This window comes from Pipistrellus hanaki (genome assembly GCF_964339955.1).
Source record: "Pipistrellus hanaki genome assembly, chromosome: 1".
Classification (NCBI taxonomy): Eukaryota; Metazoa; Chordata; class Mammalia; order Chiroptera; family Vespertilionidae; genus Pipistrellus; species Pipistrellus hanaki.
In genome coordinates, this window is record NC_140503.1 from 90,970,579 (window position 1) to 90,997,110 (window position 26,532).

General features: G+C 41.0%; 1 protein-coding gene across 17 annotated transcripts in view; it reads left to right on the top strand.

Moving 5' to 3' along the window:
- Positions 1-26,532, top strand: part of SVIL (supervillin) — a 263,352-nt gene that overhangs the window by 189,161 nt on the left and 47,659 nt on the right. For 14 of the 17 annotated variants that reach the window (XM_084875354.1, XM_084875358.1, XM_084875345.1 and 11 more), the window contains 5 exons: positions 946-1,041; positions 3,446-3,689; positions 4,127-4,694; positions 6,005-6,230; positions 22,882-23,011. In XM_084875354.1, coding sequence (XP_084731480.1) covers positions 946-1,041; positions 3,446-3,689; positions 4,127-4,694; positions 6,005-6,230; positions 22,882-23,011 — 1,264 coding nt within the window. The remainder of the gene's footprint in view (positions 1-945; positions 1,042-3,445; positions 3,690-4,126; positions 4,695-6,004; positions 6,231-22,881; positions 23,012-26,532) is intronic. The other 3 variants (XM_084875346.1, XM_084875350.1, XM_084875353.1) reach the window with 1 other exon arrangement.

The following is a 26,532-nucleotide window of genomic DNA, read 5'->3' on the forward strand; positions in this document are numbered from 1 at the left end:
TGAGAGAGAGAGAAACACATTGATTGGTTGCCTCCATCAATATGAGAGAGACACATTGATTGGTTGCCTCCCTCAGATGCCCGACTAGGTTTGGGGATCCAGCCTGCAACCCAGGTACATGCTCTTGACTGGGAATTGAATTCTTAACCTCTGGTGTGTGGGCCGATGCTCTACCTATTTAGCACACTGGCCTAGGCAACTTTTATTCGTTTTTAAAAAATTGTTTTTGTGCTTCTCCTGGCACACATACACATACACACACACACACACACACACACACACACACACACACACACACTTTAAAAAAATGGAGTGCCTCTCACTCCAGTTAACCTGCTGTTTGGTCAGCTGCCTTCACTTCTTTCCTCAGCTATTCCTCAACATTTCAGTATGATTGTGGATAAATACATCCTATACCCATGAGGAACTATTAGCAAATCAGTTTTTTAAATTTAAATTTTATTTTATTTTTTAATATCTGAGTGGCTGTATAAACCCAAAACACCTACCCATTGGAGCAAAATGCTAAATAAGCAAAAATTATTACCATGTAAGGCTCACTGAGTCTACTTTACGTGCCCATAAATTATATGAGGACACAGATTCTTTTAAAAAATGTAGATGGAGAAAAACATTCTTAAAATGGGTATAATCTACTGATATGTTGGTGGTTGACATTAGCTTTCTTTTAAATTACTTTTTTAAACCAGGACATTTCTTCTAAAGATGGTCCATTCTTGTTCCATTTACTTTGAGTAGCCTGTCTGTTATTTCCTAAGTTTGTTATTGCTTTTCAAGTTCTTTAGTGGTTTTCCCAAAGTAATGAGCAAATAATTTTTAAAAAATATTTGATTTCACGTTTCTGGATGGAAAACTATGCTTTCCTTAATGCTTCTTTTCTTCTCTCTCCTTATGAATGTTCCTTCTTTGGCAATTGCTTTAAAGTGAACCTCTCCCTGCTTCCTGCTCTGTGGCCACCCACCCTGTAATGACAAGACTTCCTAGTCCCAGTGTAGCTAAGAGCACTGTGCAGCATGCCAGGTACTGGACAGCAATAGCAGCGTGTGGCCCGAGGGCAAAGGTGGCAGACTGCAGAAGAGTCTGAAAACCTTGAATGGCTTTCATTTGACAAGTCAGTGCGATGAGTTGTTCCAGGAATGCTTTGTCATAGTTCAAGACACTGATTGCTTCGTGTAGTTCTGCACAAGGAACATCTCATCTACCTGTGTCTGTGATGTGTTGGAACAAAGATCACACTAATTCACTCATCCATTTGCTTTGTTTCTATTCTATTTTTCATAAGCATAGCCATCCCTAAGAAATGTCAGTCTGCAAGCTAAAATACTAGCATTTAGTAAAGTTTAATAGAAAAATGGGAGTTAATGTGAATGTTAAAATTCTGATAATACTCAGTTTAAAAAAAAAAACATGTAGACACAAATAGGTGTTAAAAACAATCCTACTTGTTTCTAATTATAGACTATGCCTTTATATTTGGGAATTAGGATAATAAAAATTTATAGTGTCTGAAAGATGTGTCATTATCATGTTTTAAAATTATGTCCTTATTGTATGTAAATAGCCCTTCTATTTGCTATTATGGGCCAAAACGCAAAGGCTAAAAGTAAGACTAAAGGAAGTAAAATGACAGTGCAGAAATAAAGCTGGCGCAGCCCAGAACCTGAGACCTCACTTGGGAAGGAGGTTGAGGTTGCCCTCCCAGTTCACCTGTTGACCTCAGAAAAGACACCAAGACAGGGTGCCTGTTGCCATCTTCATTAGTGTTCTGGAACACTGACACTGCTCTTTTGTCTGAGGCAACATGTGAACTGGTGATTAATTGGAGTCAAGGCAGAATATACTATTTACTGGACTGAGAATTGGGTTTCCCGGTGGCAGAGGGGGCTCATTTTAAACCTTTGGGGAGTCACCGTGGCCATGTAACTGGAAGCCTTCTCTGCCTGAGAGCCAGAGGGACTTACCATTGACTGAAATTCCCTTCATGTCTCAAGTTACTGGGAATTACAGACTTTTTCTGCTGGAAAGTTTTTGTGTTTTTAATCTCTAATGTCAAATTATAAAAATACACATTCACTGTAAAATTTAAGCCAGTATAGAAGTGCATAAAGTAGGACAAAAGAGCCCTATCAGCCAGTGATTTAAACCTATGAGAGAAAGTGCTAGACTGAAGGAGTGAAAAAACTTAAAATTAAGTCATTTGTGTTTAGCAAGTGAAAATCAAAACTGTGTTGTGGGTGAAGTTGTGGACAGCATGATTATTATATTTGCTAATTATTTAAAATGAAAAGGCCACTTGCTGAACCACATCCTATCTAATAAAAGAATAATATACAAATTGACCATCACTCCAACACACAAGATGGCTGCCCCCATGTGATCAAAGATGGCCATCCCCATGTGGACACAGATGGCCACCACAAGATGGCCAGCAGGACAGGGCAGTTGGGAGGGACCAGACCTGCAGGGGAGGTCAGTTGGGGGGACCAGGCATTCAGGAGAGGGCAGTTAGGGGTGACAGGGCCAGCAAATGAGGGAAGTTGGGGGTAACCAGGCCAGCAGGGAAAGGCAGTTTGGCGGGACCAGGCTTACAAGGGAGGGCAGTTGGGGGCAATCAGACCAGCAAAGGAGGGCAGTTGGGAGTTACCGGGTTCCAGGGGAGGACAGTTGGGGGGTACTAGGCCTGCAGGGGAGGGCAGATGGGGGGGCAACCAGGCCTGCAGGGGAGGGCAGTTAGGGGTGACCAGGCCAGCAATGGAGGGCAGTTAGGGGCAATTGGGCTGGCAGGGGAGCAGTTAGGCATCAATCATGCTTGCAGGGGAGTGGTTAGGGGGTGATCAGGTTGGCAGGCAGAAGCAGTTATGGCAATCAGGCAGGCAGGCAAGCAGTTGGGAGCCAGCAGTTCTGGATTATGAGAAGGATGCCCGACTGCCCGTTCTGGCAGTCAGTCATCCCTCAAGGGGTCCCAAATTGGAGATGATGCAGGCTGGGATGAGGGACACAGCTCGTCACACCCCTCCCACCCCCCGTGCAGGAATTTCATGCACCAGGCCTCTAAGATACAGCCTAAATATGCCATAGCTGATGCCTTAAGACTCCTTTTAGCCTTATTTATTATTGATACTAACAATACAAGTTTTTTTTCTTAAAAATAAGGTATGTCCAAGCTGACCTCCATTTCTTAAAACAGGAAATTCAATTTTTAGAGATAATTCAGAGCTAAAAATCTGCCCTTTGTGAAATTGACAAAGCTAGTGTACCCCGACTACTTTGCTTTTTACGGTCTCCTTTAATAGCCCAATAACTGCCTGCATCTGTCTTAAATGTATCTAGGCAAAAATAAAGCCCCTTTCAAAATTGACACTTGAAATTAGCAGTGGGCTTGTGTTTGTTTTCATTTCTGTTACTGACTTTTTCTCCCTTTCAGATTACAGGCATCTGCTCACCAAAAGGCTCTAGCCAGAGACCAGGCAAATGAGGGCAAAGATTCTGCTGAACAAGGTGAACCTGATTCCTCCACTTTAAGCTTGGCAGAGAAGTTGGCCTTGTTTAACAAATTGTCCCAGCCGGTCTCAAAGGCCATTTCTACCCGAAACAGAATAGACACAAGGCAGAGGAGAATGAATGCTCGCTATCAAACTCAGCCGGTAACGCTTGGAGAGGTGGAACAGGTGGGTGCACTGTCATCAAATTCCAGTTTTCTTGTATGTTCTCAAACTATAGGAGCCCCAGGTTATCTCAGGTTCGTGATATAATGACGATGGTGTACCTGTACACCGTGTTACTTGTAGATGACTTGGTAATGGCTTCATTCCTAAGAAAGTCACCATGCCAAGTATGTTTCTCTTTACTTGTTTTTGTAATTTGCTTGCTGAAATTATCTGGATTGTTCTTGTTTTGGAGAGGAAAATAGGACACACAGTCTGCTTCTCACCCAGATGATTTGATTAATGAGATGCATTGTGTAACTGTCTAGCATTGGTTTCCCACAAGACAAGAGTAAAACTGCACCAAATGTAGTATTTCCGTCTAGGTCAATCCATACACTCGGGTTTATATAGACATTATTTTTAAATCAGCTCTTTCCTTTTTCACTCTGTCCTCCCAGGTACAAAGTGGAAAGCTCATTCCTTTCTCGCCCACTGTTAATACATCTGTGTCCACCATGGCATCTACAGTCACTCCTATGTACGCAGGAGACCTTCGGACAAAGCCATCCATGGATGACAGCACAAGTGTCACTGTCTATAAGTTTCCTTCTTCAATAGAAAATGTAGATTCTTCGATTAGTAACACTCTAAAGCCCCAATTCTGTCAGCCTTCAATAGAGGGCAGTGAGAGCAAAGGTATGTTTAGAGAGTATAGAGAGACGGAAAGCAAGAGAATCTTGACAAGTAGAGATGGTGGTGTTAAAAACAGATCCTTTGAGGAAGAAGAGCCATCCTACCCTATCCTCAACCCCGTCCAGAAAGGAGACAGCCATAAAGAACCTAAATATGATGTTCTGAGAAAAGGAAGCCTAGAGCTACCAAATGCCCCTGTCTCCCACCCTGGTGACGAGGAGTTTTCCACTGCCAAGAGCACCACTCAAGGGAGCCCAGACTTGAAGGGTAGGCAGCCCTTTGAAGAGAAGGTGGATGTGGAGAATGTCACAAAGAGAAAGTTTTCGCTGAGAGGTAAGTTGCTACTGCTCTTAAAGTTGGAGAAACTGACTGGGTTTTTAGCTTCTGCTGGATTGTTTGCATGTGTTTGTGGTTGTTTCTAATTAAATCATGAAGGCACTTTATAACTAGTTGATTAAAATTTTACTGTGGATCCTACTCTCCCCTATACTTTTTTTTTCTCTTTTATTTCACTTATTTGGTGCATTATCAATTTTTTCATCAATAAAAATACCTGACGTTCTTTCACACATCTTGATAAGGGTACTTGACGTTTTTGGTCACATTAAAACACATAATAGCCTTGTCAACTGCTAGCTCTGTTGGCCCCTTTTATGAGTTGATGACCCCAAATGTCCAGGGCTGGGTAAGTGCAAGGTAGCAGGATTTGAACCCAGGTCTGCATTCCTCATATGTAGGCTAGCAAGCTCTATTGCATGGGACTTTCTTTCTCTTTCTTCACTTACATTAAATGATAGTAAGTTATAATAATGGTTTTGGCTTGTGGCTATGGCACATTCAAAAGTACTCCCTGGAGGAGTAGAAACTGTAAGGCCAGAATGGTGAGGGATTACAAATTTTTTTTGTGTGTGTGTAATATTTTATTGATTTTTCACGGAAAGGAAGAGAGAGGGATAGAGAGTTAGGAACATTGATGAAAGAGAATCATCAATCAGCTGCCCCTTGCACACCCCCAACTGGGGATGTGCCCACAACCAAGGTACATGCCCCTGCCCAGAATCAATCCCGGGACCTTTCAGTCCACAGGCTGACGCTCTACCCACTGAGCCAAACCAGTCCCGGCAGGAATTACAAATTTATTTGATCATCTGCACACCAGGAGGCTGAGCCTGGATGGCTCCAGCCCCCAGTGAGGGGAGTCAGCAGCTATTAAAGGACTTTGGGTGGGCTTTCTCTGGGCAGAGACTTCTTTATGCATACCCGGAGGGGAGAGAACGGAATGTGGTCACAAGTGAAATGTGGTCTCAGTGAAATGACCTGAAAAGCCAGTTCCCCGGGGAGGAGTATCAATTCAATTGCTCGATCAAACCTAACAGAAACATTTTGTAGTTTACAGTTAAAGCTAACTTCCTGTGTCTGACACACAGGAAGAGATCATTTTTTTGTTGTATGGAGTAGTCCACTGGGAAATTTGATTTTCTCACGCCATGTAGTTGCCACAGATTTGCATAAATTCCACTGGATTGGGTAGCCGGCTATATGCCCACGGTTTGCTCTGCAAATGCAGGACTGTTGGGGGGTGAACAGCTGGAAGAATGCTTGCCTGGAGGAGTAAGTGCTGACGTCACTCCTTTCCTTCCCAGGAGCAGAGTTCGGGGAACCCACTTCTGAGCAGAGCGGCACAGTTGCTGGGAACAGTGTTGTTCAAGCTGCAGCCCCAGTTTCCTGGAAGCAGCAAGAGCCTGAAGAGCTGCCACAGGAGAAGCACTATAAGAATCCATGTGCGATGTTTGCTGCCGGAGAGATCAGAATGCCAACAGTGGAGGGCAGCCTTGATTCACCCAGCAAAACCATGTCAATTAAAGAAAGGTAATCAGATTTAATGACTGCAAAGTAATTCTATTAGGGAGGAATTACATCTTACTTTTAAGGTGAGATCTGATTAATCAGCAAAGGGATGAAATAGTGAGTCCAGCTATATAAGGAGATGTGCTGTTATATTAGAATTCCTTGGGGAAGTCAAGACTGAATTGCAATGACTCCCTGCCTGCTCGGATAAGGCTGGATGAGGGCCAGTTCCAGACTCATATGAGGAAACCACAGACAGACATTTGCTTGCTTCATCTGTTTACAGTTTTATTTTATTTTTTTATATTAAATTTTTTTACTATCCAGTGATGGGAACAGAGAGCTTGGCTCTTTCCCTTTCAGATCCAGATGGCATCAAATTTAATGTACTCAGTGTTTATGACTGTTTATATAAAATCTATAAAAGGCAACTGACCAGAATTGACCAGTCTCTATAAAGTGCACAGTGGTGGCCAACAGGCCTGATCAGGGCTCCGATTGGCCCATCTCAATCTCTCGTGGCCCTTCCCCCCAGCCAGCCCTGCCCTCGATAGGCCCCCACACCCTGATCTGGGCGGGGCCAACCAGCTAACCTCCTGCAGCCCCTCCCCTCAGCTGGCCTTGCCCCATTGGCCCCTATCGGGGTGGGCCTGCCGGACCCCACCTGTGCACAAATGCATGCACCAGGCCTCTAGTATGTATATTAGGGGTGTCAAACTCAATCAGAGAAGGGGTCAAAATCTAAAATCCAGCCTAAATCGCGGGCCGAATGGTTTACTGAACAGTCATAAACTGACAATGTCATAAACTGACAGCGGAGTGCAGTGATGATAGCGCGGTGCGGGCCACATTGCAAGGCCTGGCGGGCTGGATTTGGCCCGCGGGCCTTGTGTTTGACATATGTGATGTTTATAAACAAATACATATTTGTATATTTATTTGAGAGAACAAAGATACATTCATTTAAAATGAAGATAAATTCATTTAGAAAATCAGTGTGTACTGGTATTGTTTATTTTTAGGGAGAGGCAGATAGAAAACATCCTCATGAGAGAAACATCAATCAATTGTCTCTTGCACACTCCCTGATGGGTGATCATACCCGGAACCTGGGTATGTGCTCTGACTGGAAATCCAAACTGCCACCTTTTGATGTTTGGGACAGTGCTCCAAAGAACTAAGCCACACTGACCGGGGTCATTTAGAATATAAATTTTTGGGATTAAGATCTAAGTTGTGTTTGTTTTACAGAAAGTAAATTAGATGCCTTTTATGAACTGCACTTAGAAATTTTGTATCAGGTAATAGCTATGAGAGATTACATTTGAGTATCAACATCGTAACATCATTTAATTCAAAAGAATGATGGATGATTGATATGATAGGATATATTAATTTTATTTTATTTATTTATTTTTTTTGAGAATTCTAATTTTATTGGAGAATAATTTAAGACATTTTCAAGAAAGAATCTTTAAAGGTGAGATATAAAGTTTAAATAAGATCCAGAATAATTAAAATAGCAGGACCCAGGCATAAGGACTCAAGGCAACAATGATTATTATGCCAACATGCTGATGGGCCGAATTATAATAGAAGGCTTATTTGCACACTAATCACTAGATAAACAATTTCTTGTAACATAAACCTCATAATTATCCCATGAGAAATGGTTGGATGATAACCCTCTTTTTTTTTCTTTTTTTTTGTATCAGGAACTTAATTTATTAATTTTTTTGTTTTTATGATTTTATTTTTATTTTATTTATTTTTATTTTTTTATTTTATTTTTTTATTAAATTATTATCTGTGTACATATTTTAACATTGCCCCCCCCCCCTTATACATACCCTCCCTTCCCAGAGTTTTGTGTTCAGTGGTTGTACTTATATGCATGTATACAAGTCCTTCGGTTGATCTCTTATCTCCCCCAGATCTCCCTACTCTCCCCGCTGTAATTTTACAGTCTGCTTATTGCTTTACTGTCTTTATATCTGACTTTTGGTTTGTCAGTTTATAATGTTCTTTAATATCCATAAATGAGTGAGGCCATGTGGTATTTCTCTTTAATTGACTGGCTTATTTCACTCAGCATGATGTTCTCTAGTTCTATCCAGGTTGCTGCAAATGATGAGAATTCCTTCTTATTTATGGCAGCATAGTATTCCATTGTGTAGATGTACCAAAGTTTTTTGATCCAATCATCTGCTGACGGGCACCTAGGCTGTATCCAGATTCTAGCTATTGTAGATTGTGCTGCTATGAACATAGGGGTGCATATATCCTTTCTGATTGGTGTTTCTAGTTTCTTGGGATATATTTCTAGGAGTGGGATTACTGGGTCAAATGGGAGTTCCATTATCAGTTTTTTGAGGAAACTCCACACTGTTCTCCACAGTGGTTGCACCAGTCTGCATTCCCACCAGCAGTGCACGAGGGTTCCTTTTTCTCCACAACCTCGCCAACACTTGTCATTTGTTGATTTGTTGAAGTTGGCCATTCTGACAGGTGTGAGATGGTACCGCATTGTTGTTTTGATTTGCATCTCTCCGATAATTAGTGACTTTGAGCATGTTTTCATGTGCCTTTTGGCCTTCCTTCTGTCTTCTTTTGAAAATATTCTATTTAGGTCCTTTGCCCATTTTTTAATTGGATCATTCATCTTCCTTTTATTTAGTTGTATAAGCTGTTTGTAGATGTTGGAGATTAAACATTTATCAGTGGTAACATTTGCAAATATGTTCTCCCACACAGTGGGCTTTCTTGTTGTTTTGTTGATGGTTTCCTTTGCTGTAAAAAAGCTTTTTATTTTGATGTAGTCCCATTTGTTTATTTTCTCTTTAGCTTCCATTGCCCTAGGGGCAGTATCAGTGAAGAAGTTCTTTTGGCATACGTCTGATATTTTGTTGCCTGTGGATGCTTCTAGTATTTTTATGGTTTCCCGTCTGATGTTTAAGTCCTGTATCCATTTTGAGTTTATTTTTGTGTATGGTGTAAGTTGGTGATCTAGTTTCATTCTTTTGCATGTACCTGTCCAATTTTCCCAACACCATTTATTGAAGAGACTGTCTTGACTTCATTGTATATTCATGCCTCCTTTGTCAAATATTAATTGAGCATATTGATTTGGGTTGATATCTGGGTTCTCGATTCTATTCCATTGATCTATATGTCTGTTTTTGTGCCAGTACCAGGCTGTTTTGAGAACAGTGGCTTTGTAATACAGTTTGAAGTCTGGTATTGAGATCCCTCCTACTTTACCCTTCTTTCTCAGGATTGCTGTGGCTATTCGGGGTCTTTTATTGTTCCAAATGAACTTTTGGAGATTTCTTTCTAGGTCAGTGAAATATGCCGTTGGTATTTTAATGGGGAGTGCATTGAACCTATAGATTGCTTTAGGAAGTATGGACATTTTGATGATGTTGATTCTACCAATCCATGAACATGGTATGTTCTTCCATCTGTTTACATCTTCCTCTATCTCTTTTTTCAGTGTCGTGTAGTTTTCCGTGTATAGGTCCTTTACTTCCTTAGTTAAGTTTATTCCTAGGTATCTTAATTTTTTTGGTGCGATAGTAAATGGAATTGCTTTTTTAGTCTCTGTTTCTATAAATTCGCTGTTGGTGCATAGAAATGCCATAGATTTCTTGGTTTTAATTTTGTATCCTGCTACATTGCCAAATTCATTTATTAAGCCAATTAGTTTTTTAATGGAGTCTTTTGGGTTTTTTATATACAATATCATGTCGTCTACAAATAAGGATAACTTTACTTCTTCTTTTCCAATTTGGATGCCTTTTATTTCCTCCTCTTGTCTAATTGCAATGGCTAGTACTTCCAGTACTATGTCAAAGAGGAGTGGCGATAGTGGGCATCCCTGTCTTGTTCCTGTTCTTAGAGGGAATGGTTTTAGTTTTTGCCCATTGAGTATGATGTTGGCTGTGGGTTTATCATATATAGCTTTTATTATGTTGAGGTATGATCCTTGTACTCCCACCTTGTTGAGAGTTTTTATCAGGAAAGGGTGTTGGATTTTATCAAATGCTTTTTCTGCATCAATTGATATGCTATATGATTTTCATCTTTCAACTTGTTTATGTGATGTATCACGTTTATTGATTTGCGGATATTGTACCAACCTTGCATTCCTGGAATAAATCCTACTTGGTCATGGTGTATGATCTTTGTGATGCTCTGCTGGAGCCGATTTGCTAGAATTTTGTTGAGGATTTTGGCATCTATGTTCATGAGGGATATTGGCCTGTAATTCTCTTTCATTGAGTTGTCTTTATCTGGTTTTTGTATTAGGGTGATGCTGGCTTCATAGAAGGAGTTTGGAAGTGTTCCTTCCTCTTGAATTTTTTGGAATAGTCTGAGGAGGATAGGTTTTAGTTCTTCCTTGAATGTTTGGTAAAACTCTCCTGTGAAGCCATCTGGCCTGGGCTTTTGTTTGCTGGAAGCTTTTTGATGACTGTTTCAATTTCTTCCCAAGTCACTGCTCTATTGAGATTTTTAGATTCTTCCTGATTGAGTTTTGGAAGGTTGTATTTTTCTAGGAATATGTCCATTTCCTGCAGGTTGTTCAGTTTGTTGGAATAGAGTTGTTCGTAGTATTTTGTAACAATCCGTTGTATTTCGGCGGGGTCTGTTGTTATTTCACCTCTTTCTTTTCTGATTTTGTTTATTTGAGTCCTCTCTCTTTGTTTCTTGGTTAGTCTGGCTAGAGGTCCATCTATCTTGTTTATTCTTTCAAAGAACCAGCTCTTGGTTTTGTTGATCTTATGTATTGTTTCTTTGGTCTCTATGTCGTTTATCTCCGCTCTGATTTTTGTTATTTCCATCCTTCTGCTTACACTGGGCTTTTCTTGTTGCTCTTTTTCTAACTCTTTGAGTTGTAGAGTTAGATCATTTGTTACCATTTTTTTCCAGTTTTTTGCAATAGGCTTGTAGGGATATGAACTTCCCTCTCAAAACTGCCTTTGCTGTGTCCCATAGATTTTGGATAGTTGTGTTTTCATTGTCATTTGTTTCCAGGATGTTTTTAATTTCTTCCTTGATTTCTTTGGTAACCCAGTCCTTGTTTAATAGCATGCTGTTTAGTCTCCATGTGTTTGATTTCTTTGGATTTTTTTCATTGTAGTTAATTTCCAGTTTTATGCCACTATGATCTGAGAAGATGCTTGATATGATTTCTCTCTTCTTGAATTTGAAGAGACTTTGCCTATGTCACAAAATGTGGTCTATCTTTGAGAATGTTCCATGTGCGCTTGAGAAGAATGTATATTCTGTGGCTTTGGGGTGGAATGTTCTGAAGATGTCGATTAATTCCATCTGGTCTAGCAAGTCATTTAGGATTGATATTTCTTTGCTGATTTTTTGTTTAGATGATTTGTCAAAGGGTGACAGTGGGGTATTAAAATCTCCTACTATGATTGTATTGCTATTAATCTCTCCCTTAATGTCCTCCAGCAGTTTTTTTATATATTGGGGTGCTCCTGTATTGGGTGCATATATATTTACCAGGGTTATTTCTTCTTGTTGGATTGCTCCCTTTAGTATTATGAAGTGGCCTTCATTATCTCTTCTTATGTCCTTCACTCTGAGATCTAATTTGTCAGATATAAGTATTGCTACCCCAGCTTTTTTTTCATTTCCATTCGCCTGGAAAACCTTTTTCTATCCCTTCACCCTCAGTCTGTGTGCATCTTTTTTTCTGAGGTGGGTTTCTTGTAGACAACAGATATATGGGTCTTGTTTTCTTATCCAATCCGTTACCCTATGTTTTTTGATTGGAGCATTTAGTCCATTTACATTTAAAGTTATTATTCATAGATACTGACTTGACGCCATTTTTATTCTATACCCCTGTGTTCCTTCTTTGCTTTCAATTTCTTTAATTTTACAGTAGATCCTTTAGCATTTCTTGCATTGCTGGTTTGGTGGAGATAAATTCCCTTAGTCTGTTTTTGTCTGTGAAGCTCCTGATTTCACCTTCACTTTTGATTGATAGCCTTGCTGGGTACAGTATTCTTGGATTCAGACCCTTCCTTTGCATGACTTTGTATATTTCATCCCATTCCCTTCTGGCCTGGTAAGTTTCTGTGGAGAAATCAGTTGCTAGTCTGATGGGGGTTTCTTTATATGTAACTTTCTGTCTCTCTCTGGCTGCTTTTAAAATTCTTTTTTTGTCATTGGTATTTGCCAGCTTAATTATAATGTGCCTAGGGGTGGGTTTTCTGGGGTTCATTTTGCTTAGGACTCTGCGAGCATCTTGGATTTGTGTGGGTTTTTTCTTCTCTATCTCAGGAAAGTTTTCTGTCATTATTTCTTGAAATACGTTTTCCATTTCTTCCTCAATTCCCTTTCCTTCTGGAACCCCTATTATTCTAATATTGTTTTGTTTTGTATTGTCCCAAAGTTCCCTTAGACTTTCCCCCTGTTTTTTAATTTTTTTTTTCCAGAAGCTGTTCTAATTGGGTATTTTTTTCCATCTTGTCTTCTAGCTCACTGATGCAGTCCTCTGCTTCTTCTAATCTACTCTTGATGCTTTCTATTGAGTTCCTTACAGTAGCAATGTCATTTTTCATTTCTTCTTGGTTCTTCTTCATTTCCTCTTGGGTCTTACTCATATTGTCAAATTTGTCTTCCATTCTTTTTAGCCATCTTATGATCATTACTCTGAATTGTTGCTCTGGTAGGTTGCTTGACTCTATCTCGTTTACTTCCTTTTCTGGTGAAGCCTGCTTTTCTTTCATTTGCGGACTGTTTTTTGGTCTTCCCATGATCTAGGATGTCTGGTTATGTAGTTCTCTCTCTCCTACTTTGATTTAAAGGCACAAAATACAACACAAGCAGGTACAACACACAAGGCACTGAATAGAAATGTGTTTGTGATATTAATAACCACCAATAATGGTGACTAGAACCCAGCTAACAAAAACATACAATCAAACAAAAAGCATAGGCAAATCAATCTTATAAAAAAAAGCATACAACTTCAGTATAGTTAACATTCAACATACAACTTCAAAAAGTTAGAGAGAAAGACTGTTTTTTTGTTTTGTTTTGTTGTTAGGACAACTGCAAGGGAGGTGTGAATGGGCTTGGAGCAGGTAGTTGGAAATTAGATATATACAAGTAGGGTGAAATTTTAGGAGGGGGTAGACAGAAGGAATGGGGAAAATCTAGAGCAGGAAAGGGTTAAGATAAACGGGGTACCAAAGGAAAAGATCGGAAAGAGGGTGAAGGCATAAAGGTAGGGTTGAGATAGAATAAAGCGTTGGAGAAGGAAAGATAGATAAAGACTGTAGAACAGTAATCCTGAAATAAAAAAAATATCTATATAATCAAATGAAATAAAAATAATAAAAATAAACAAAAGAAAATAAGATGAAAAAGGTAAATTAATAGTAGTAATAATGTTGATTACATATACAATGTAATAATTATAAAGATAAAATCAAGTGAGGAAAAAGAAAAAAAATAGTTTCTTGAGTAAACGTTGCAAATATGAAAACAAAAATAAAAAACAAAAATTTAAAAATTAAAAAAAATAATAAAATTTAAAAAATTTAAGTAAAATTTGCAGTAATGAAGGTCATTCGCTTCCTCTATTGTTATGATCCAGTCCTGATTTTTAGGCAGGTTTTGCTTTGTTTTTATTACACTAGAGTCAATTTGTGAATTAGCCTCTGGGGGCAGTGTTTCTGGGTTGACTTCCCAGACTCTAAAGTAGGGGTGTCGAACTCAATCAGAGAAGGGGCCAAAATCTAAAATCCAGCCTAAATCGCGGGCCGAATGGTTTACTGAACAGTCATAAACTGACAATGTCATAAACTGACAGCGGAGTGCAGTGATGACAGCGCGGTGCGGGCCACATTGCAAGGCCTTGTGGGCTGGATTTGGCCCGCGGGCCTTGTGTTTGACACATGTGCTCTAAAGCCTCTCCAGCTTTTTTTTCTCTGCCCTCTCTGCAGCAGGAACTATGGAAGGGGGAGGGGGCAGGCCCTAGCAACTCCAATCTCCCGCAACTCTCCGATATCGCTCCGAGCCGGATCCAAATGTGTTGCTCTTTAGATATCTCCCCTGTTAGGCGCCCCGTCCACTTTCACTGGTGACACCCGCCCAACAGTGGGGGCTTCTACTTGTAATCACCGCCCTTGTCCTCCAGCTTTCGCGTGTTCTGTGCGCACAGGCTTTTTGTCTTTGCTGCGAGCACTCTCCACCCTTTCCCCGCGAAATCTGACCTTTTCGCCGAGCAGTCTGGCACTCCAGTGCAGTCAGATGTTCGCGCCGCCTGGGATCCGCGTTCTGAGGGTCACAGCTGCTTGCTGGTCGCTGCGGCTGTGGATATTCAGGCCTCTGACAGGATCCTATCTTCCTCTCAAGATGGCGAGGTTTCCCCGTCCAAGCCGGTAGGTAGCTCCGGGCAGGGAAGTAGCCCGCGTGGTGCTTCCCTGTGAGGGGTACCTCCGTCAGCGGCCCCCCAGCAGTTTCTTCTGGTGTTCGCTGTCTCCCAGCTTGCTAATAAACACTCACAGCACAAGACCGATATGATAGGATATATTTAAATGGGACAGAAACAAAGAATGGGAGCTAAATATTTCAAGCTGTATTTTCCTTGTTAACCTTCAGTGAATTAAGTAGCAAAAGATGTAATAGTGTTAGGAAGATGTAACACTGCAAGAAGAAAGATATTGTGAGCAGAATTGTTTCTACCATCAGTTCCTTAGGGTTATGCCTACCTAGACTTCCTTAGCACCTCCCACCACCCAGAAGTTTCTTGCTCTACTAGACTCCAGTCACTCTTATTCATTTAGCTACATTTCAACTACCTAAGACGATAGGTATATCCAACCACAATGAAAATTTTTCACTCTGTTTTTCCAGCTGCGCTTTTGAACAGTATTCCTGAAATATTAATTAGATGGTGCCATTTTCAAGGTTGTTAAATCTTATTTTAAATAGACTGAGGAGGCATCAGTGAAGGGCTGATGGGGTAAACTAAGTGAGGGGACTGATGTCCTGAATATGGGAAACTGGCCTGAATCCTCTGTGGATACCTGGCTCAAAGAAGTTGGGTCCCAGAGATCCAACTATGATAACTGGTTAGGTGAGAAAAAAGAGATTTCATTTAAGGATATTAATGAAAATATTGCTACATGCAGTTCTGATGTTCTATAGATTAGAAAATATTTCTGGGGTAAAATTCCAATGGGAAAAACTAAGATACTCCTTCTTTCAAAGGCTTTTAGAGGGTATTTCCTCATCTTTGAGTACATAATTATCTGATGGGTCTTAGGACTTTTGGTGAAGTTTTATGTCTATCCATGGTGTGATAATTATTGATTTATTTGCTATTTTTAATACATTTTTAATGTATTAGTGTCTTTCTGAAAGCAGTTTGAATTCTGTAAATCTCTCATTTTAGAAAATGGGAGATGCCATACTAGCAAAGGTGCAGCTGCTTAACCTAGGCTTTGTGGATGACTGAGCAGTTCAAGGATGGCTGCTAGGTTTCTGGGAACTGCCAGGAAGTGTTCAATCAACTCTGTGTGCACAGCCACTTTCTGGCAAGTGGGAGACAGAACCTCTCTCAGTCTCCAAGGGTGACCCCAAACTGTTCAGAGCCATAACAGTAAGGAATGCTTATTAAATATCCTGCTATTCAGTTTAATTGTTAAATATACAGACACACTTCAGATTTATTCTGGGTTTGGTTCCAGACCGCTGCCATAAAGCAAGTATCACAATAAAGAGAGCCCTAATTTTTTCACTGATGGAGGGTCTTGCCTTCAATTTGTAAAGCATGCAACATCTGTGAAGATGAATAAAGTGAAGCACATAAAAAACAAAGTGTGCCTGCATGATGTTTGAAAAAGGATGCAGGGCACTTTATTTAGCAGGTGTGTTTATAATAAATTATGCAAATAAATATTTTGCCAGTGATCCCCCACAATCAATCGATCTATCTATCTAAACACATACTCACACACACACACACACACACACACACACACACATATATATATATATATATATATATATATATATATATATAATCTATTTCAGAGAAGAAGGGAGATGGAGAGCAATAAAAACATCAATGATGAAAGAGAATCATTGATGGGCTGCCTCCTACACACCTTCCAATAGGGGTGGAGTCCACAACCTGGCCATGTGGCCTGACCTGGAATCAAATGGTGACCTCCTGGTTCCTAGTTTGACTCTCAACCATTGAGCCGCACCAGCTGGGCTCCCCCTGATCTTGATGGAATTTTACTTTCATTGTACTGAAACTATATGTCCTTACAATCCATTTATTTTTCCCTAAATTGGGTTTATATTCCCTCCCTCCTGTTAAATGAGATAATGAAACTTGAACCATTTAAAATAAGAAATACTTTCCATGTAATTTTGGGGATTTTACTTTTCTTTTTTGAGGTGACATCCTATATAATAAAAAGGTAATATGCAAATTGACAGTCACTCCATCACACAAGATGGCTATCCCCATGTGGTCAAAGATGGCCACCACAAGATGGCCAGCAGGGGAGGGCAGTTGTAGGCGATCAGGCCTGCAGGGGAGGACAGTTAGGGGTGACTGGGCTGGAAGAGGAGGGCAGTTTGGGGCAACGAGGCCTTCAGGGGAGAACAGTTGGGAAGGACCCAGGCCTGCAGGGAAGGGCAGATGGTGGGGACCAGGCCTGCAAGAGAGGGCAGATGGGGGGACCAGGCCTTCAGGGGAGGGCAGTTGGGGGCAACCAGGCATGCAGGGGAAAGCAGAGGGAGGAACCAGGCCTGCAAGGGAGGGAAGTTGCAGGGGACCAGGCCTGCAGGGGAGGGCAGTTGGGGGCAACTAGGCCTACAGAGGAGGGAAGTTGGGGGTGACCAGACTGACAAGGGAGGGCAGTTACTGATAAGGGAGGGCAGTTAAGCAGGACCAGACCAGCATGAGAGGGCAGTTAGGAGCAATCAGGTTTGCAGGGAAGGACTGTTGGGGGGGAACCAAGTCTGCAGGGGAGGGCAGTTGGAAGTGACTAGACTAGCAGGGGAGGACAGTTGTGTGGGGGGGCGGGTCGTCTAGGCGTGCAGGGAAGGGCATCTGGGGGGCTATCAGGCCAGCAGGGGAGGGCAATTAGGGGTGACTAGGGCAGGAGGGAGGGCAGTTAGGGACAATCAGGCCAGTCGGGAAGCAGTTAGGTATCAATCAGGCTGACAGCAGAGTGGTTAGGGGAAATCAGGCAGGTAGGCAATCAGGTGAACAGTTGGGAGCAAGCAGTCCTGGATTGTGATAGGGATGTCTGACTACCCAGTCGGACATCCCTCAAGGGGTCCCAGTTTGGAGTGGGTGCAGGCTGGGCTGGGGATACCCCCCCCCCCCGCCCCAATGCACGAATTTCATGCACCAGGCCTCTAGTATAAAATAGAACTTTTAAACCTTATTCTGACTTCCTCTGACTGCCTCATTTGGCCAAAGGAGAAGTTCAGTTCCAATGTCTGCAAGGGTCACACCGTGAGCCAAACTGACAGCAGGGCTGACTCCAACTCTTCCACCTCAGTCCACTCCTCTTTCAGAATATGATTGATGCTCATGAAGAAACATATATGAAAGTATGTTTTCTTTTTTTATCTTTTCTGACATCTAGAATGTCAAATTTGAACCCTAATGAGCATAAAACTTAAATACAATCTGCTTTTTTTTAATTTGATTAATAAAATCACTGTTTCATACCTGGTCAGAGAGTAAATTGTTCCTGTTTGGGAACTTCTTTGGAAAAGCATTGCAAATCAAATCATCTTTATGTTATTTAGGGATAAAACCTTTGATACTTCTTTAAAAGTACACTAGGCTTTTAGAACCCACTATTACTGAAACAACCGAATCTGGGCTTTTATATTTAGGGGGGAGATTACTAAAAACGGCAAAGGAGCCATGTCTTCACTTTGGGAAATTGGTAGGATGTGAGGACTTAGTTGAAGAATATTGAAAAACTCTCCCATGCCTCCTGCCAGCCTGCAGAATCCTGACTTAGCAGAGCAGCTGGCGTCCCGCGCTATGTTCCCCGCATGCCCCTCCACCCACCCTGTGGCCCTCCACCCAGCACAGGCTGTATTCATGCTTCCCCAGCAGACTCTGGGTTCCTGCCTTGTAGCGGGGAGATGTCAGCCACCAGAGGGCCCCAGGTTTATGTACAAATTAGGGATGAAGGTATCATTCCCCTTTAACCCTCCTTTTTTGGTCTCTGGCTTTTCCTCATTTAAAAGACACGTCCGTTCACTCCTTTGACCAGCAAACTAGCCAAGGCATTGTAAATACTAACCAGCCCTACCTGAAATCTATGAGGTGCAGTAATTCTCTGAAATGCAGGGACATTTTTAAGAGGGAAGAAGACACTTTGAAGATCAGGGGCACGTGGTTTGCCCCTCCCATATTTGACCGGCCCTGACTGCTGTGAGCCTGCAGAACATGCTCTAGTCAGGCAGGGCTGTCGGGTCAGTGCCACTGAAAAAGTGTGGGCTGTGGCAAGAGGGGTGAACATTTATTTCCCCAGGCGGCCTGGCAAGCACATGTCCTGGTGGCCCTGGCCAAGCCTTGGGGTTAATAGGCTAATACAGTGCCACTCGCTAGGTTCTCAGCCTCAGACTAAGCAGATGCCCAAGCTCTCAACATCACAGCCCTTCAAATAGCACTTGGACTTGGCAGGAGTTAGAGGTGTTGACAGTCGTTTGAATGGCATAGGTCTTAGTTTATGTCATGTGTAAGGCTAGACATTTAGCTCCTCGGCCTTCTCCAGTACACGGTGGTCTGCATGTGGTGAGTCAGAAGGGTCATGAGACTGCAGGATGCAAGAAGGCATTTGGAAAGGTCTTTTGCTCTGCTCTGCTTGTGGAAATCTAAAGGGACAGAATAATACATTAAAGTTTCAACGTGTGTTATTTTTAAGTTATCCACCATTAGCATTCCATAGGCTAGGGCTGGGGCCAAGGACCATGTGGGCTCAATTGAACCACAGTTTTCATCCAGATTATTTTGGTTACTTTGTAGTCTTTGGAAGTCCCTGATGGTGGCCCTGCCAGCACATCCAGAAGCAAGATTTCAGGTTCTTGAAATGGAGGAATATTTGAAGGCCATCCCGGGATGCGGGTAGGGAGAACATTATAAGAAAGGCAGAGTTCTGTGCTGCTCCTGAAACCTGAGGGCAAACATGTGCCTCGTCAGCTCATGCACTAATGCTGTGAAACCAGCCTGGAGGGAGGCAGCACATGCCTGTGTTGGAGCCACATCTCCCAGACCTACTGACACAGTGTGGCTCCTGTCAGCCAAATCCTGGGCCTTCGTGCATTGTTCCTTGTCTGTCAGATTGGAAATAACAATATTAGTTTCTTAGAAACTGCTATGCCGATCAGCAGATTATAAGCTTGACTATTAAGTGATTAAAGATTCCCCAACTCATTTTTTTTTCTAAGTCAGTTTTTAATTCCTCAAATCAGACACCAGGAAAACCAAATGATTATTTAGATGATGTTGTCATTGCTCCAAAGAATTGGAAGCTTGTTTTTTTTTTGTTTGTTTGTTTGTTTTTTTGTTTTTGAGAAGGTCCTCAAAACTGTAGTGCATTATTTTTAATAGTCTAACTCCTAACGATGAATTTATTATTTTTTCTTAAATTCTCTCAAATCATTTGAAATCAAATCTGATTGGCTTAAAAGGGTAAATGGCCAAGATGAATTACTACTGGTCTGTGCCAAGGATGAAGAGATGAGACCAGATTGCATGAAATATATGTGAGATGACTGTCTGCACAGGACAATGAATTAGAAGCACCCCTTCATTTGGCTGTAAAAATTACTTTTTGAAAGTCTCATGTATAGAAATTTTGAAAACTCTGAAAGCTTTACTGCAGCATGCAAATACTAATTATATCTTTTCATGATTTCGTTTTGTTAGATTCTTCTTATTAGAACAAGGTGACTCATTGAGAATAATCGGAGAAAATATAAATCTTAGGTATATATAGACTGAACTTCAGATGAAAACCCTGAAAGGGATTTAGAATTTGTTTTCAAGTACATGAACTAGCCTTTGTAGCATGCAGAGTCTTGTCAAACATCATTGATCATAGAATTTAAGACTAAATTGATCCTTGAGCTAAATGGGGGCTCTCTTAGTAAGATTCTGACTTCAATTTCCAACGTATGTGTTTTTTTCTCCAATAGCCAAGCAATTCTAACACCAGCTGGTGTCCTACAATTCAACTCCATTCTGACACCCTCTATCTGGAGTTAGCATCAGATATCACAGTCCTACAAGACGACCTCCCACCCCCAATTCAGTTGCCAGTCAAGTCCAGGTTGTTATTTGTAACTAGTAGGTATAATTCAGAGGTTCCCACGACCTCCTGCTTGGGTTGATTAATTTGCTAGAGCAGCTCATAGAACTCAGAGAAACATTTACTTACTAGATCACTAGTTTATCATGAAAACATGTAACTCAAGAACAGCCAGTGGAAGAGATGTGTAGGTCAAGGAATATGGGAATGGGCTTCCACATCGTCCCAAGCGCACTACTCTCCCCAAGTCTCCATGTTCCACCAGCGCAAGATCTCTCCGAACCCTGTCCTTTTGGGTCTTTATGAAGGCTTCATTACATAAGCATTATTAAGTTCAGTTGCAAATAGTCAATAATTTAATCAATCTTCAGCCTCGGGTCCTTCTGGAGAGGTCAGGGGTGGAGCTGTAAGTTTCAGCCTTCTAATTATATGGTTGGTTTTCCTGGCATTAGCCCCCATATTTAGGTGATTCCCAAAAGTCATGCCATTAACAATAAAAGACACTTATTGTTCTCCTCGCTTAGGAAATTCCAGGAGTTTTAGGAGTTCTGGGCCAAAGACAAAATATGTATTTCTTCTTGTAAGTCACAATATCACAGATAGAAAAGGTGGCATTATACCAGTTTTACAGAATGGACATCTGAGATCCAACTGCTGTCCTGAAGCATAAAGGAAGAGAAGGGAAGGGGAAAGAAGTGATCGGGGCAAGGATCTGAAACTCCTGCCCCCTTTGGGGAGCTCTTTTTCTCATGGCTTACTTCCCATTATTTGACTGAATGAATGGACAAGTATAAGGTGTGATCATGTACGAATTTATAAATGTAAATGGATTATCAAGTACTGCAAAATGTTTCTTATTTGTTTAGCAAAATTTTATCATGGAGTATATCACATCCCATCTCCAATTCAAATACTTAATTGAATCAGGAAACTTAATTGAAGGGTTCTTTGAGACCATCTAGTCCAGTTCCCAAAATGACCAATAAGGAAGGGAGACTAGGCTACTTAACCAGAGTTAATGGCCAGACTAGAGCTGGTGTGCTATATGTGAGCATGTGTTAATGATATTTAAAAGGCACAGCCCAGCAGGCTGGGCAGAGAGGTCAAGGGAGTCTAAAGGGGAGTCTAATTATTTTTTTTCCCAATCTTTGAAGTTGTTGATCATTAGCTCAGATGAGTTTAGGGATCACCTTTTTTTTTTTTTTTTTTTTCCCTTTTATCTTTCCTACTAGAGGCTCAGTGCATAAAATTCATGCATGTCGGGGGGAGGGGTGTCCCTCAGCCTGGCCTGCACCCTCTCCCATCTGGGCCTCTCACAATGCGGGACCACTGGCTCCTAACCACTTGCTTGTCTACCTACCTGATAACCCCTAACTGCCTCTGCTTGCTCTCCCCTGCTGGCTTAATCGCCCCTAACCACCTCTGCCTCAGCCTCTACAATAGCTTTGTCAGGAAGGACATCCGGAAAATGTCCAGTATAATTAGCATATTACCCTTTTATTAGTATAGATGTTTATCTAAGTTAAATGTCTAAGTATTCTTCACTCGTTACAGTAGAATTAGCTGAAACAGCCTCATGTTCACCAAAAGAACCTTTCATAGGTTATAACATTTAAGCAGCTTTATATCAGGTCACACTATAGTTGAAATAAAGTAGGTTAGGTAAAAATCTCAGTTAATTAGATTCTTTTTTTGTGTATAGCTTTCCCCTGAGGAAAGTTGAAGTAATAATTTTTAAAGTGGGTTTGTAGAGAAGTTTCTGTATTAAAAGGATAGATTGAAAAGACCAAGTTTGTTTGGAGGAAAAAAAACAGGGCTCAGGATACAGAAAGAGAAACAGTCTTAAACATCTTCTTTTTCCTGTAATTGAAAGATACGATGTTAAGAGATTGTCAGTGTTTTATAGCTTTAAGTTTTTAAACCAATTTCTGCTATATTTTCTCCAAGTAAGTTACTACCTAGTAAGTCATTAAATGTTGTTTTACCAAGTGACCAGAAGGGGCCACTAGCCTACATGTTTTTCTGGGGTCATGCTCTCAGCCCAAGGAGAAGGAAAAATAACAGCTATTCCTTTTGTGGAATGATAATGCAGTTTTTATCTGGCAAGTAAATTATAGCTTTGCATTTCCTTCAACTTTAAAATCTTTGGGGTCATCTTAGAAGGGGATGCCTATATTATTTTTTTTAGACATACTTCAGAATAAATGAAATTCAGAAAGATTAAAATTAGGTAGCTGTGGTCATTTAATGGCCAAAGACTTCTAACTCATCTACATTATGGTTTTATCACAAGTAAGAGTATGTTGCTGAACTCTTCGGTTGACATGTTTTCCTCTTAGATTAGCACTGCTGAAGAAGAGTGGGGAGGAAGATTGGAAAAACAGACTTACCAGAAAGCAGGAGTACAGCAAAGTGACTGTTATGAGTAGCCTGCACATACAAGAAGTGGAACAGTCACTCAAGAAGAAGGTAACATTTTCCGTGTTAGGAAAAGCACTGACATCATGCTTGGAAGTGCATCAAACAGGCATGCATGACTTCACTGATCACTGCTCTGTGAGGCGCTAGCACTTCCCTACTCTTTGAGTTCACACTTAAAGTCTGTTTCACAGCAGCTTCAGGTGAGCAAAAGGTAAAGTCTTGAGATGTCATAGAACTGGTAACAGTACCACCTGCATAATGTATCAGCAAACAAGTTTCCAAATTCTGAAGTGTATACTCTTACTTCAGTTTAAAACCTTCTTAAATGAATTCTGTCTTTACAATGTTATTAAAGCCTGTATGAATGAACAACTTTATACGTTGCATTTAAACTATGGACTTAAATGTCCTATACTGAGATTTAAAACCTAAGTATACAAAATAGGGACATCATTTTTGTAGTCAGTGAAATCTTATTTCATAATTGTAAGCATAATTCACAATGAGCAGGTGTGCCTTTTATTGAGAATATACAGAAAGATATATTACAAGTTTAATTAAAATTAAGTAACGCATTATTATCATTACTGGCAAGGATTGATATGCAAAAGTATTGACTATTTGTTAAATTACTAATGTAATAATGACCAGCATTTGATCAGTTAGTGCACACTTTCAAAACAGATATTGGCTTTCCTGCTGCTTAGCCTGGTGATTGCAAAAGTCTTGCTGTCAGGAGGCAAGGGGAACACCTGGGGCAGGCACATCCACAGGCAGCATCAAAAGTCTTCAAACAGAAAAGAAAAACCAACTTAAGCATCTGTAAAAGGAGAAATTATGAATATGGCCTTTATACATTAAGAAACTCACAAATATGCTTGCACACAGAACTGTGAGGTGGGAGTTCAGACACTATTTTATATAGTATTTGTGTTTTTATAGGTCAAATTGGAATAGCAATTTGAATTCTCTCTTTTGAAACATACATGATATTAAAGATAATGACTTAAAACATTTAATTCTCAGTCATTAGTAAATTTCTCAAATATAATCCCATGTGGTTTTTGGATTTGCCTACATTTGACGTTTGGATTTTAAGAATGAGATCCTGAAGTGAAAGAAAGTTGGGTCCTTCTACTAGGTCCCATTGCCCACAAACTTTATTTTAAAAAGTCTTGAAATCAGTGGTTCAAAAATAACTTTAACACTTATGTCATTTTGGAAGATGCAAAGAAGTTTGAGAAGAAGGTAGTCGCAATGGCCAGGTGAAAATTCAAATAAAGGTGCAAAACACAAAGCTAGATAGATTCATCATGGATAGTAGAAGGAGATAAGTGCTCCACCCACTTAGAAAACAGTTCATTTGCAGCTCTGAAAGCCAGAGGCTGTGAGTAGAGGATGTGATCTAAACTACATTAACCCTTGACTAAGGGTTTTAGAAATCAAGTGATGGGAGAAGGTGGCTGCAGTTGCTGGTGGAGTGGAAATCCCAGTCAACAGAAGCACTGGGGCCCTGAGCATGACTGGGCGTGAGTGTGAGTGATGCTCTGGACCAGTGGTCAGCAAACTCATTAGTCAACAGAGCCAAATATCAACAGTACAATGATTGAAATTTCTTTTGTGAGCCAAATTTTTTTAAACTTAAACTATATAGGTAGGTACATTGTTCTTAACTTAATGAGGGTACTCGTTTAGCCCCCTGAAAACTCAAGGGGCCAAAGAGCCGCATGTGGCTCTCGAGCCGCAGTTTGCCGACTACTGCTCTGGACTAATGGAAGCAATGGTGAACTCACTGCTCCACTCCTCCCCAGTGACCTCATTCACTTTGGCCTGAGACAGTCAGCTCTTTGAAGTTAAAATAAGTCAGTCTATTTTAGGCTTTCGTAGCAGACAGTGGGCCATCTCAAGTTCTGTGGAGAACAAATGGCCTCTGATACGTCCTTGCCTTGAATTCTTCCCAAGGGCCAGCAGTAAATTTTTGTCACACCTCTACTCTGCTCAGATGTGAGGTGCCTTAAACCTGATCTGTCTTAAGACAGTCCCCAAACAGCTGAGGAGTGCTTGAGAAACACCGCTGCGTGCTGGAGTCTGAGTGCTGCCCTGGAGATCAAGGACAGTCTTGACCTGTGGTTTCTGCAGGTGGGGCCTTGCTGTGTGGGCCGGCTCAGGGGAGTGAGCACCAGAACCCTCCGTCTTTTCCACCAAGGTGGAAAGGAGCTGGCTTTACAGCCAGGTCATCACCTCCTGCACAGTTTCATCCAACAGCACATATTCATGGCTACCACACATTTTACACTTTGTCCCCCGCAAGCTTTTGTGTGCTGTAGGCATAGTCCCATGAGTTGTAGCCTGTGGCAGTGGTCGGCAAACTCATTAGTCAACAGCCAAATATCAACAGTATTTTTTTGAGAACCAAAGTTTTTAAACTTAAACTTCTTCTAATACCACTTCTTTAAAGTAGACTTGCTCAAGCCATGATATTTTGTGGAAGAGCCACACTCAAGGGGCCAAAGAGCCCCATGAGGCTCGCGAGTTGTAGTTTGCTGACCACCGGCCTATGGGAACACAGAGAAGGCAGGAAATAGAGACAGGACTCTAAATCGCTTGAACTGCCCCTATGAAAATACCAGGTAATTGCTGTCCAATAAACATAGTAATTTATGCCTTAAAAATCTATAGCTGCTTTGTTTCTGTCAAAGGTTTTATCTGAAAAGAAAACAAATTTGTGGTGCAGTGACCAGCATCTCATTTGGGGGCCTATGTGTTAAGAAAATATTCTTTATGCCCATGAATCGATTTGGGGAACTAAGTCAGTTCCTTTTCCTACTGGAATATCAGTCATTTCTCAGAGAACATATAACTTAACAGCAGTTCCTTGCTTTCCAAATCTGTCCCCCAAAGCAGAGTTGATAAATTGGAGCACTAATTACTTACAGAGCGGACTCTGTCCTTTCCTCTGACAGAGTTCAGGTTCCTTCTCTCCTCTCTTCCTGTCTCCCTTACCACCTTTCTTTTCTCCTCTTTTCTTTCTCCTGTTCCTGGCTTATTTCAGAGCAGTGCTAACCTGACTTAAACGTTTTTGCTTTTATAGCATATATAATTAGTTTTAAAGCCATTTGGTTTGTAGATTTGGCCTGGTCCACACCATGTGGAATGTGTACACATGGACACAATCTGTGGACAGTTTCCTGCAGAGTGATTCATTCCATCAAAAGAGTGCATGCAATGAAACAAAGTGACATTTTAAAGAAGTAATTTGACAGAAGTTTTTATTTTTTTCTTTATTTATTAAGGTATTAGATATATGTCCTTATCGCCTCATTGCCCCCCTCCCCACCACACACACACTCATGCCCTCACCCCCCTGGTGTCTGTATCCATTGGTTAGGCTTATATGCATGCATACAAGTTCTTTGGTTGATCTCTCCCCAAAACACCTCTGAGGTTTGACGGATCTGATTGATGCTTTTCTGTCGCTGGATCTGTTTTTGTTCATCAGTTTATGTTGTTCATTATATTCTATAAATGAGTGATATCATGTAATATTTATCTTTCTCTGACTGGCTTAT